Consider the following 13,738-nt stretch of genomic DNA (forward strand, 5'->3'; position numbering starts at 1 on the left):
ACTAAAAGGGAGTATAGCTTTGTCTGCCTGGAGGAAGAAAGGATTATGAGATTCTCCCATGAGTTAATAAGACATGTCAAAAATAACTCGGCTAGATCACCAGCTCTTTTTCATGTTTCAGAAAAGAAAGAGTGCATGATACTGCCCCATCAGCCACAACTCCTTTGCAGGGAGATCACTAGTTTTCATTCACAGGTCAGAGTACAGCTGCGAATCCTGTGAGCCGCTGTGAGCACTGCTCTAATTTCTTCTGGGAGAGCGTGAAGGAATTTTTTTCTCCGTCATCAGATTGTCTGCAATAAAGTGCATTTTGAGGCTTTCTTACTGGGTCTCTCGCATGCATTCGGAAAAATTCTGCTGTCGCAGTATGACAGGTGGTAGGAACATGCTGAGGGTTGTGCTCTCCAGAGGTTGTGTTCCCTGACAGGCAGGGGAGCACAGTGACTACACAGCAATGTATTCATTGAAATGGTGATGAATGGGGGATGAGGCTTTAATAGGTTGGCTAGTAAGAGGACAATGCCTTTCCTCCAGGATACTTAACCTTCATCAAACAGGACATAATACTATTTCAGGCAGCTGTTTAAAAATGAGAGGGCACATTACCGGCCATCCCCTGGCAGGTGGTGATGTATGAGGAAGGAGTGATTAATATACAGTTCATGCTTCTCTATGAGTTATGCTGTTGGCTCTTAGATGAATTCATAGTTCTAGTTCTAGTGCTCCTTGCATCTCACTGTATCATGTCAGCAGCACAGCTTAGCCATGTATACAAAAAGATATTTGATAAATAACAAATAGAGTGCTAAAGTGGCTCCACAAAAGCTATGTTTTTTATTGTCTTACCTAAAATTTGAGATTTATGGAGTTCTGTGTAAACTAGATTAGTTTGTCTGTTTGGAACAAAACTCCTCTACTTTGGAGCTAGACAAAATGGACAAAGATAACAAAATCTTACAGTTTATGTATTATAGACCTTTTAAAGTCATGTCAGCCACTTTTTACGTCTTCTGCTTGCAACTTGTACAGCTTCAAATGTTCTTTGTTTACTAAGTCAATCTATAATATCTTTATTTTCCTATTTTTAGCATTTATTACAGAGACTCTCACTGTGCATGAGTTAGTCTTTAATAGAAACTGTAATTATTACCATATATAAGTATCATGCTGTATAGGACTGCTTTTAGCAATAAAAAAAATAGCCTTCCTTAAACCATCAGAAGCTGCATGGTATTCTGTCTGCACAAGTGATGCTGCCACAGCTGCCGCCTGTGGAGTTGAACATTTACAGTAGTGGAAAAGCTTGCCGTAGAAACACCCTAGCAATGAATCACTCCATTCTTCCAGTACTGCAGTTTCTAGACAAGCATAAATCTAATTGCTGGAACACAGAAAACACATAAATGATACCTTAAAATAAACACTGTTTTAAATTATACTAAAAGACAGAATTATATCACACAGAAAATATATTTAAGGGTAGCCATCCGAGTTACAGAAATTTCTGCCAGAAAAAAAAGTTGTGCTTAGTAAAATCTTGGAGACTGAAATCAGCATCTGCCACACAGACTGCTCTTACTCGGCTTTCTTTACAATTATAAAGCAGATTCAATCCCGATGAAGACATTCCATTTCAGTCGTATTAGTAAAAACCTCTGCCAGAGGTGCCCTTCTCACAAATACCACTGTGATATGAATTTTATTGCTGTTTAAAAAATTAAAAGATTATTAATAGTAACATATTTTAAAACAGTTCAGTTATTCATCTCCTTGACACCTTTAAAAATAAATGGTGGTGTAAATACAAATGGAAAGTGAGATTTTAAAATAATTTGCTCATCATATAATCATTGATTTTATATTTTAAATAGTACAGTTGAAAAATTATTAATAAATGTTTATAATCTGCTATATTTTGTATCAGTTAAAGATTTGTTAAAGCCATTATCTCATAGATACTACTTTAAACACTGATATGCTTAAATGTAAATGATCACATATGTATTTCCAGTCTGAATTTGGGTTATTTTAGTGACATGTTTGTAAATTCAAGTGTCTTCCTTAAAAGAGCAGCTTATTTCCATTCCCCTGAAGCTTTCACGATAAGATAGCCTGTAGAGCCAGACTGACAGAGTAACTTCGTGGTATTCTTCTACATAAATATAAGGAAATGGATCGGCATTGTGATGTCAAGGAAGAGCAACTGACTTGTTCCTTTGAAGGAAGTCTGGAAGCAAAAGACAGTACTGCTAACGATGTTGTGATGCAATGGGTTTGCTCTAACATAAATTCTCATGTAATTTACTTTTTCAAGATAGTCATTTACTTTTTGCTGCAAATAAGCCAGACTACCTGGCTTCTCTGACCACTTGAGTGCAAGCTCCTCATGATCAGTGTAGCAAACTGCAGTTCACTATGACAAGACTTTGAAATCTTGGAAATTACTAAGTTACATAGTTCTGCAACCTATAAATTGATCTCATACTGAATAATGAATGGTTTTGTGCTAAAAGATAGTTTTAATATTCGAACAGAAATGAGTAACAGTATACAATGCATGTTTAATGAGAACAGTGCAACAAGAAGTATGCTGCACGCCCATGTTCAGTGTCACTACTTTGAATATGGTGCTTATAAGTCCCACTTCAAATAGCAGATACATTGGAGAAAAGACTGTTCAGAGCTCTAGGGACTGCTGGGAGCAACTGGAAACTTTCTGTTATAAGGAATTATGAGAGATTTTCAAAGGACAAACTGAAGTTAGGCAGCATGTGACTTCAGTGACAGATAGAGATCTGGCTTCTATTTTACACTGTTTAAAATGTTCATGTATTTCCCCAACCACATTTCATATAGTGCTATTTTTTTATTATTAAAATCATAGCCTTTCAACTTTTCAATCTTTTAAATTTCTTTTTTATAAATATGTTTTAGCAGAAGATACTATTTTCTATTTGTCCCATACAACACAAGGAAAGAGAAAATGTAGATTAACTGGAAAGATTGAGAATATCGGGGAAAGGAGTAGTGTCAGTGTTAATTGCAGCCCTTGAGGTGGACCCAGCCTGACTGTTATTTCTGTGCCTAGATGTGTCCAGGGAATGGATTTCTGCCCACGTAAATTGTTCTAACCAGCCACTGCTTGCTGTACTTTTTCCTGAGGGATCTTTAACCATGCACCATTAAGTGTTATGTGTCCAGAAGTGTTTGATACCCCACAGTTGTGTATCCTCTTGTGTGACAGGAATGGTCATAATTGCCACATGAGAGGACAGGACTTTTTAAGCATCATACTTTTTAATGGATGTGTATCCATTGTGATGGGGAATCACCTGTGTATTCACCATCTGGGTGGATAATAGAGGTTAAACAGGGTTTACAAAAGACTCCAGGAGATGATTCTTGATCCTGAAAAGATAGATAGATAGCACTGTGTTAGATATTTGAATGTGTACATTCCTGAATAAAACAATCATAGAATCCTAAATTCCTGAAAATAATTACATCTTTCAAGGTCCTAAAAAATAATTTTCTGTTTGAGCAGAACTGTTTTGTACACAATGGTCTATTTCTTTCATGTCGACAACATGCAAGTGACATATTGGAAAATTTTTGTCTCTCCTGTTCTTCTTTTTGAAGTGGAATTTGAACCTTCCCACTCCAATACTTTTAATCTGGGTCAAAGAATTTGAAAATATCTTTTAAATGGGAGAACCTATTTAGACCATGGTAGAACCAGTATAACTCTAAGCCTGCCTCTAAGAAAATTTAAAGCAAAAAACATTTTTCTATGAGTGCACTCAACCAATCTGGAAATATTTTCCCCAGGAGTTTTCAAAACTGATATAGTTCGTAAGTGATTTAGTGGTTTAAAAAGAGCCTGTCAGTGGTAGTTTGAATAAAGAGAATCAATTCAGAAAGCTGTGGTGGGCTGACCCTGGCTGGACACCAGGTGCTCACGAAACCCACTCTATCACTCCCCTCCTCAGCTAGACAAGGGAGTGAAAATACAATGAAAGGACCATGGGTTGAGATAAGGACAAGGATAGATCACTTACCAGTTACCGTCATGGGCAAAACAGACTTGGGGAAATTAATTTATTACCAGTCAAATCAGAGTAGGGTAATGAGAAACTAAAAAACTAACTCTTAGAAACACCTTCCCCCACCCCTCCCTTCTTCCTGGTTCAACTTCATTCCTGATTTTCTGAACCTCCTCCCCTCCAACATCTCGGGGGGACAGGGAATGTGGCATGAAGTCAGTTCATCACACATTGTCTCTGCTGCTCCTTCCTCTGCTCCCATGTAGCGTCGCTCCCATGGGAGTTCACAAACTTCTCTAATGCGAGTCTTTCCCATGGGCTGCGGTTCTTCAAAGACTGTTACACTGTGGGGCCCCGGTGGGGTCATGAGTCCTGCAGCAAACCTGATCCAGCATGGGCTCCTCTCTCCATGGGGCCACAGGTTCTGCCAGGAACCTGATCCAGCGCAGGCTTCCCACAGGATCACAGCCTCCTTCAGGCATCTCCCTACTCTGGTGGGGGGGTCCTCCATGGGCTGCAGGTGGAGATCTGCTCCACCGTCGACATCCATGTTGCCTCACCGTGGGCTGCACTACAGGCTGCAGGGGAATCTCTGCTTTGGCACCTGGAGCACCTCCTGCCCTCCTTCTGCACTGACCTTGGTGTCTGCAGAGGTGTTTCTGACACATACTCTCACTCCTCTCTCTGTCTACAGTTTCTCCTGCACAGTAACTTTCTCCCCTTCTAAAACATGTTATCCCAGAGGCACCACCATCATCTCTGCTGGGCTTAGTCCTGACTGGCAGTGGGCCCATCTTGTAGCCCGCTGGCATCAGCTCTGTCAGACACTGGGGAAGCTTCTAGCGGCTTTTCACAGAAGCCACCCCTGTAGTCACCCCACCCCTCTCTCCCCCTTACCAAAACCTGGCCACACAAACCCAATACATAAGTCCTTTCAGTTAAAAAAAAAAATAATATAAAGTGAATAACTAGAGCTTTCAGAATAATAATTCCTGATTGGGAAAAAAAAGAAAGGATTCAAAACAGTAAAGCTAACAAAAGCACTCAGATCTAGAGAAGATACTGTAATTGAGGAAACCTGGTTGAAAGTACTAAAGCAGCAGGAAAGCTGAAATGATTTTCGGGCACTGTATAATACAAGGAAAGATTGGCAGATGTATTATATAGTAGAAAAACACCTGCTGTGCACAAGGAAGAAATGCTTCCTTTATATATTGTCCTTTAATATTTTTAAGATTATTGCTGAGATAAGGTTATCCTTCTGGCTGCAATGAGTTTCTGTGGATTTGGCTATTACACAAAGCTTTCAAAGGAAGATCCTAATCCCCTTTACACTATCCTGTTATTTTTCTATAAGGAGGTTAAATGAATCTTTGCATGAAGCGTAATTCAACTTAAAGTTTAAAGTGATAAATTGTGATGCTCCTTTCAGTTTCTAGTTATTTAAAACAAAATGGCACTAGTAATAAATAATAGTAACAATTGTTAAATTAACTGAATTATACCTGCTATTTATTAACTGAAGAATCTTGGGAAGCTCTTTCCTCCAACTTCCATAACTGTCCCATACAATATAGCGACAGCACTAGAAGAACTTGTGTAGTTAAATATTGAACCCACACCAGCACATAGTTTCTTACATTCTCAGATTAGTACTGTCATGATTAAAGGGTGTGAAGAGGGCTGCCTTTCAGGGAAGCCCTCTTATATGTGACTATAACAATGGCATGTACAGTGCTTTTCCTGGGAAAGGCAGAATATAGTGCTCCCACTTCAGAGATGGAAAAAGCACAAGCATACAGAAAATTATAGCCTGCTTTGGAAAACTGCAGCACTATATCACCAGAGTGCAAATTATGCCTATGGCACGTTGCACAGAGTCATTATAATCTTTTCTTTTAAAAACAGAATTAGTTTAAAAGCAAAAAACTGTGATTAAATACAGCCGTGACTGTATTATTAATGTGTTACAATCCAGTCTCCCCTTATTATGCAGTATTTAAAAACAGGAATTAATCAAAACCTGTGTTGGCATCCCAAAGCTGTCAATCTTACACAACACTTTGATTTCACTAAATCAGGTCACTTATGTCATACTGATTCAAGGAGAAGGATTTGATGGAATTACCAGTATCATGTTGTACTGTGCAAAGTCTCCTTGATTATTTTCTTTCCAAGCTAATGTCTAGACTGAAGATCAAAGGAATATTTTAATATGGGTAATGGTAATGAAAAGAAGTGTGTCTCTCACCTTTTCAGAGTTGTTCAGAGGACAGTTCATCTTCCCTGCACCTTTTTCTTTATATATCATGTCTGGTGACATGAGGTAATGGCGCTCTAGGAGTATTGTTCTCGTCTTTTCTTCACTATTTCTGTCTCTTCTCCTGTTTTCTCATGCTATTTGTATCATTCTTCCTTCATATGATTCTGGATGGTTAAGGCTTTTTCTCTGTCTACTTTTGGAGTTCTTCAATATTTCCATTTAAAATCTGGAGTCTTTTTTGGTATATAACCTACACCATGGCTACCTGATTTTCTTTTGGTGGCATATAAATATGTATCCACATTACCAGATAATGTAGTTCGATAGGAATAGATTTACAGGGCATATCAATTAGTGCTAAGGACCCAGCATCCCCATTATTAATGTTTCAGGGAGCTTTAGCTCACATTGGACAGGGTCTGGCCCTATGGGCTGAATGCCCACTAGCAGCTGCAGTACCTGAGGTGTAAGAAAATCTTCTGGTGCAGGTTCATCTGAAAGAAACTGAGTTCACGCACTCAAGACCACTCTGCAATATGAATGAAGGCATTTCAACTGGTGACAACAGGGAGGTTTTCTTCAGATCTCTTTCAGATCTCTCTGCATCTGAACATAAATGCAAGTGTAGATATATAAAACATTTCAGAAAAACATTCCAAATCTGTTTCTAATTTTGAAGCCTCAAAATTACGATATTTTTCTTGTTTTTTAATGCATTATTCACTTTTTTCAGCTCATGTGTGTAATTACTCAATAACTTTTTCTTAGAGCATTCACAGGTACAATGTAGACAAAAGATATTACTGTTCTGATTTGCTGTCCCCTTTCATTTGCTTCTTGCATTTATAAAGGATAGCAGGATGATGAAAAGTGAAATCTGCTCAGGAAGAGAGAAGCCCGTGGTTATTCGAGCATTTATGTGTTTCTTGCAGCTGAGATTAATTCAGCAGAATATGGGGAAACTTGTCCTTTTCTTTATAAGTACAGTGACAAAATGCTTTGAGAGAGAATATGTAAGTCAGTTGAGACTTCGTATGCTGTGATACTTTTTCTGTATGGCTAGCTGTTATACTTACAAGTTTTGTATTATTTTGTAGAACTTTTTAAAAATTGTTGTCTTTGCCTCATTGGAATCACTCTTTGTTATTAGGGTGTTACGGCATGAATAGTGAATAGTTAAAACTTTATTTTTATAACAATAAACTCCTCACAATTTGTTACAAGAGCTGTTATTTTTAATGTTCTCTACAATAGCAAAAGTAAGGCCATAAAAAGAAATGGCCAATGGTGACATACATGGCTCAATAGAAGACTGCATGAAAATTGTTTTTCTAAAGATGAAAACTAAAGTCTATGCATTTTGGCAGTCAGCAAGGATGATCTGTCTTCTATAAACAAACAGAAACACATTTGATGATTTGGTGATCATCGCCATCAATTGTAGATTTGCAGGAAGAATTCGGTTGTTTCTTTTTTAATTAGCTGAACTGTGTAATGCTGATATTAAAACCGTAGAAAGCAGTCTTCTTGATGCTGCACAAACAAAAGCAATCCAGGATCTCATTTACATTCCTCTGCTGGTGTCTGCAGCAGATCTATAAATAGAATAGGCTACACACAGAAATTTATTGCAGCTGGTAGTAATTTTCTTTTGCAAAGGTGTCTGGAGACATTATTCATGAGATTCGTTCTGGTAGACTCTCCAGCTGAGATCCTCTCTCCCCAGAACTGCAGGTGGTCAGTTTAGAAATGCACTCATCAATTGCTATGCACAAAAGCTGTCACAAGACTCACTTATTTCCCTGTTTTAAAAAATGCAGGGGTTCTCTCAGCCCGAGATTACTTTCTCCAACCTGATTGTGTGGATATTATAAGCATTATCAAGATTTTAAAAAATCACATGTATTTTGCATTTTATCACTGAACATCCTAATAATTATGCTATTATCTGGACAAACACAAAGACTGTGGTTTGATACAGTTCACATCATGTCTTCTGTATTCATACCCACAAGCACATGCGACCTTATCAAGTATAAGACAGACATGTTTCTGTTCAGTCCTGAGGATGTGTAGTAATGGCATTAACTGACCTATCTAGCTGTCATCTAATTTCAGTCATAAAACAAGGGGAAAAATCAAATAAGACCTTTAAGGAAATTGTATTTATCAGAAGTGGTAGGTAGAAATGTCTTACACTCCTGCTTTACCTATCTTATTTTGGTTTTCCTACCATATCTGCTGTTCTGCTACCTTTGTATACTAAACCCCAGGTTATTCATACAAACAGAATATGCATGTTTCTAAACATTTGTTTTTATCACCTCTCAAGGCTGATTCCAACTTATTCTTTCCCTTACCTATTCTACTATTCTGTCTATGACTGAGAACACAAAATATATGAAAGCAGAGATATTACCTGTTTATTCTGGTTCAATTTCAATGTAATCACTACTGTAAGTATTCTTATCTCAGTTCTTTACATCCTACTGTGTTGTCACAGGCTATATGTAATAGCTGAATGTACAAATGATGTTTCCATTTGCAAAGTAAGCTAGTAGCTTTATAATTTCTGTTTTCACTTTTTTTCCTTTTTTTCAGCCATAATAGGAGAGCTGTTTTTCTGTAATACTTATTTCAACTGTGTTATGAAAGCAGCAGCACGAATAACAAGTAATACATGCTAAAAGCCATATATCTTACCAGGAAAGGAAAGATAAATCAAAATATAAAATTAAACCTGCAAGAATCCCTCAAGTCAAGTCACCCATATGCCATAAAGCATTTTGGTATCTCTAATGCCAAGTACACAATCAAAAAAAACAACCAAACAAAAAAAAAAATGTATTTCAACTGTAAGTCAAATGTCACTGATTTTCTGTGAGTATAAAACCCATCCTGGTTTTTTTAAGGCATTTTGATACTTATTCAGATTTTTTTTTTTGTTTTTCATTTAAATTTGTCAGTGATGCAGAAAATTGGTTTTGTGAATGCCCTAAACTCTACTCTGGAAAACTCTGCCAGTTTGCGACTTGTGAAGAAAATCCATGTGGAAACGGTGCTACATGTTTTCCAAAGTCCAGGCGAGATGCTGTTTGCCTTTGTCCATACGGAAGATCTGGCATCCTCTGCAGTGATGGTAAGAACCATTTTCTTTATGCACAGGTGATAGTTTCTATCATTCATAGAAAATGTACAATAAACAAGCCAAATGGTTTGAAGGCAAAACACTGAAAGTGACCAGCTTCCCACCTACAAACAAAGCCCAAAATCCAATCACGTGCAAAAAAATGTCTCCGCTGAGCACCCTCGCTGCCTGTTGTTTCATAAAAGTGCTGACCAAAGAAAGGAATACAGAGGGTCAAAGAATTTAAGAGTAGACAAGCTAGGAAAAAACAGATAGCATCTGATATTTAAGTAATTTACCTCGAAAGAAGCTGAGAGATTTGACTGAGAGCTGCTTTGGAGAAATTATTTTCTCCTGCAGTTTGAATTTTTCTCTACTTAGGGAAGCATTACTTTGTACATTTTGTACATTAAAGGAGTGTATAAATAATACTTTCTGGATTGCAAAAATATCAGCAGGTGCTGAAATTTGATTAATTTCTCAGGTCAAAAAGAGGAACAAATTAAAATTTACTAAGTGTGTCAGTATGAAACAGGAGACAGGATGATGGGAAATTAATAAAGCTAAGTAAATAGGTCATTTTGACTAATATTATCAAATGAATGGCTTTTGCTCTTCAGTCATTGATTGTAATGATTGTTCTAGGTCAGAAATTCCTGTGTGTGAGCATCCAAGGTTCTCTTTTCCCTTAACAATGTAATAAGAAGTAATGATTGAAAAACCTGCGTATAGAAAATAATCATTAGTTCTGAGCTGATTTAGCTGTGTATATGAATTGCTTTTCAAAATAAGTATTAAACAATGTTCAGATTGGATCAAAATCTACATTGTCTTTTTCTTCATATCACATACATCTGTAACTCTTATTTAAAATTTTAATTTCCAAAATTTTCAGCAGAGGAATGTTTGGTTTATCCATGTTTTCACCTAACCCGGGTAATTGATAGCCAGTAGTGAATGCGTAGGCAAGTGTATGAAACATGTATGATACTTCCTTGGTAATCTTTCTTAACTTGTGGCATCACAAGACACTGGGGCTTCTTGTGCTGGGGTTGGTACCTAGTATAGGCTTTGATAGATTTATTTTGTTCCATGTACTTTTCTAATTGGTCCATATAAATTTGATACACAACATCCTGTGGCAAAAGCTCCAGAGCTTAAGCATATAACTTGTGCAGAAGTACTTCCATTTGTTTGCTTAACTGCTCCAATTACTAATGACATTAATGCCTCAAGCTTCTGTGTGAGAACAGATGTTTCAGAGTTCTTCCCTGTTTCATCAATGTTTCCCTGTTCACCTTCTCTATGCCCCTCCTGATTTTATATATATCCTTATTATAATCTCCAAAAAAATATTTCTGAATAGTTCAAGTAGATTCATTCATTTTGGGGACACCAGCCATGCTGTATCTTTAATCATCCATGCTTCCTTTCTTTCTTGTTTCTCAGTGCCACTGCACCTTCTTTAAAATGAGGATCCAGAGCAGACTGCAGTACTGAAAGTGTGATAATATATAGCTCTGTTAGACATTTTTCTGTTTTACTCTATGTCCTTTCCTGAAACATTTCTTCCAGCCTATTTCCTTTTATGAGTACACTGGTGTTTTTCATGAAACTGCTTATTAAATCTCCTAACACCGTTTTTTTTTTAATACTGATGGCAAGTTCAGAGTCCACAATTCTCTATGTAAGGCTAAGACTGTTTGTGTAATCTACCTCAATTTACATCTGTCAACACTGAGTATCATCTAACACTTTTTCCTTGTAGTAGTTCAATGAGGCTATTTGCAACTCTTTGTAGTTAGCTGTCTCTAAATTGAGAGTGAGTAAAAATTGACAGAGCCTAAATTGAGAGAAAGTACACAAAAATCATTAGTTTGATTAGACTAGAGAGCTGAAGGCTTTGAAAACACAGAAAGAATTTTTTTTTATGGAAATGGAAAACTTTCTGGATCATCACTGTAAGCAAACAAAATGGGGAAGAACACTCAGTTTTATAGCACAGAGTATAAATCTAGGATCAATAAGCCCACAACACAAAAAAATATTGAAATACAAGTATTTATTCTATTCACCTGTCTCCTAAGAGTTCAGAATAGAAATTAACTGATCACAGACAGAAGTCTTGTTAAGCTGTACTTTACATTGAAACTTTAAATGAGATGCAGAAAAAAACCTTTTTATCACATATGTTAAAACTGAACAAACAGGGAAGAAACAGCCACAATGCAATGAAGTCTGGGTGCAGCTTTAGGGATAGCCCTAGCAGCATCAAAGGCGTGCATTTGGTGAGGTGTTTTGAAGATAGATTGCCTAATTACAATGGTAGAGCAATATAAGTTACATTAGAAACAGAACACAAATTTGATTGTTTACTATAACAAAATGTATGGCCCAGATAATAAACTTGCTAGAAACAAATGGTCTATAAAATTCAAAGTCTGGGTGCACAGATTTTCGACTAATCATCTACTGTTTAAGATATATGAAAATGTTGCCTCTGCTGTTAAGATTAGTAACAAAGTGCATACTACTTTATGTCTAAAACACTGAAGGAAAGCTTGTTTCTCCCAAATGCTTATTGAGTACTGCTTGGACTTCATCAGCAAGAAATGTGCAAGAAGTTACAGTGATTATCTGATAAAATTAATATAGCAAATGTACCAAATAGAACTGCAAATTTGAAGCCAGCATTCTGCTCCTACCAACAGATATTTACAAAAGACAAAGTAAAGCTAAATAAAGATACGAACAGAGCCACAAAATAACCTGCTGCTACACAACTTGCACATATCAGAGCTCCAATTACAATCTGTTAAGAGTTAGAAGACACTCTAACTACATCAATCTCTCCAAATACATAAGAAAAAGTGATAACAAATATATGCCACTATTAAATGTGGGGAAAAATAAAAAACAAAATAAAAACAAAACCAAAATGCTTGGCGCAACAAGTTAAAAATACATCATTTTATGGGAATCCACAACAGTCTAAAAGTGAGAAAACTGCAGGGCTACCATAGATATGACAAATGAGGCAAAACCTGTATAAATAAGAAAACCAGACAAGCTTCTGGGACTAGCAAAGATTTTTCTTCTATTTCTGAAGCAGATGGAGCATACAGCAGTCTGAACAGGCTCGTAACAATTGCTCTGAGTTTATCTTAGTTACCCTATGCTTGTTTCAGACATCAAGAAAAGCTTCCTAAAGTCATGTCCATTTTTCCAAATATGTATAATAAAGTGCATTATCTCTCACTACACATCTTTTCTTGCTTTTATCACTAGATGACCATGTTATTATAACTGCAAGTTGACCATTATATGGTCAAGAATCTTCATAGCTAAGGCATAATGAACGGGTCAGTAGCCCCTGGGGATGGTAATATAAGTTAGAAGAGAGGACAGGCTGTGCTGATCAGAGGAAGGACACAGCCAGACAAACATACTGACCAGACAACTGTTTTCATGCCCCTTTTGTTCCTGTATCCCTCTATTTTCCCACACTCATTCCTCCTGAATCACCTAATTCCGTCCTTCTTCTGTCCTTTGTTTCCCCCCTTAGACATCCATAAATCCTGTGCTGTTCCAAAATGCTCTTAACCTGCATCGCATAATATGTCCCCAACTCCATGGCAGTTACACTCCACTGTTTAAAAGGTGCTCCAGTGCTGATTTGCCATAGTGAGTGTCACAGCTGGACACTAGGGCTGAGGGTCTCTTGAGTCACCTCTGGGAGGGGCCCAAACAGGGTGTCCCTCTGTATCCTTAATTTGGGTTCCCACCTTCCTTTGGACTCTGTGCTCCTCTGGGATTGTGGGGGTGGACTTACGGTGGGCTGATGGTTCCTGGGATAGGGCTGGGAGTAGCTGGGGCAAAGTCATAATTGAGTTCCTCCACCTGCCATTGTCTCTGTGCTGCTTTGTGTGTGTGAGGGCAAGCATTTATCACATAACCAAACACTCTTGATTTGAGGAGTTAAATGCCCCTATGATTTTCAACTCAAAGGGGTGCAGTTGCCTGAAACAAGAATTTAGTCATTTATTAAAATAAAAACCAGGAAATATTTAGCAATTAACATCATCAGTATGCAACAATTTTGAATGGAGGCTGTGTCTACATAGGCAACTTGACTCAATCTCCAAGATTACTTTGGCTTTTTAAGCTCTACAGAGAGGGATCTACATCTTTTAAATTGAGTCCAGTTATGATCTCTGGCTTTTTAGTAGTTTTGTGTGAAAGCAGTCAATATTCAAGCCCTGCTCCGATAAAATTTTTACAAACTTAATTTAGTAGCAAGTTGCT

At 37.3% G+C, this 13,738-nt stretch overlaps 1 protein-coding gene across 1 annotated transcript in view; it reads left to right on the forward strand.

Moving 5' to 3' along the window:
• Positions 1–13,738, forward strand: part of EYS (eyes shut homolog) — an 822,863-nt gene that overhangs the window by 764,779 nt on the left and 44,346 nt on the right. The window contains exon 42 of the mRNA XM_065682611.1: positions 9,273–9,445. Within this exon, the coding sequence (XP_065538683.1) occupies positions 9,273–9,445 (173 nt within the window). The remainder of the gene's footprint in view (positions 1–9,272; positions 9,446–13,738) is intronic.

Source organism: Lathamus discolor, chromosome 5 (genome assembly GCF_037157495.1).
Source record: "Lathamus discolor isolate bLatDis1 chromosome 5, bLatDis1.hap1, whole genome shotgun sequence".
In the NCBI taxonomy this organism is placed as follows: domain Eukaryota; kingdom Metazoa; phylum Chordata; class Aves; order Psittaciformes; family Psittacidae; genus Lathamus; species Lathamus discolor.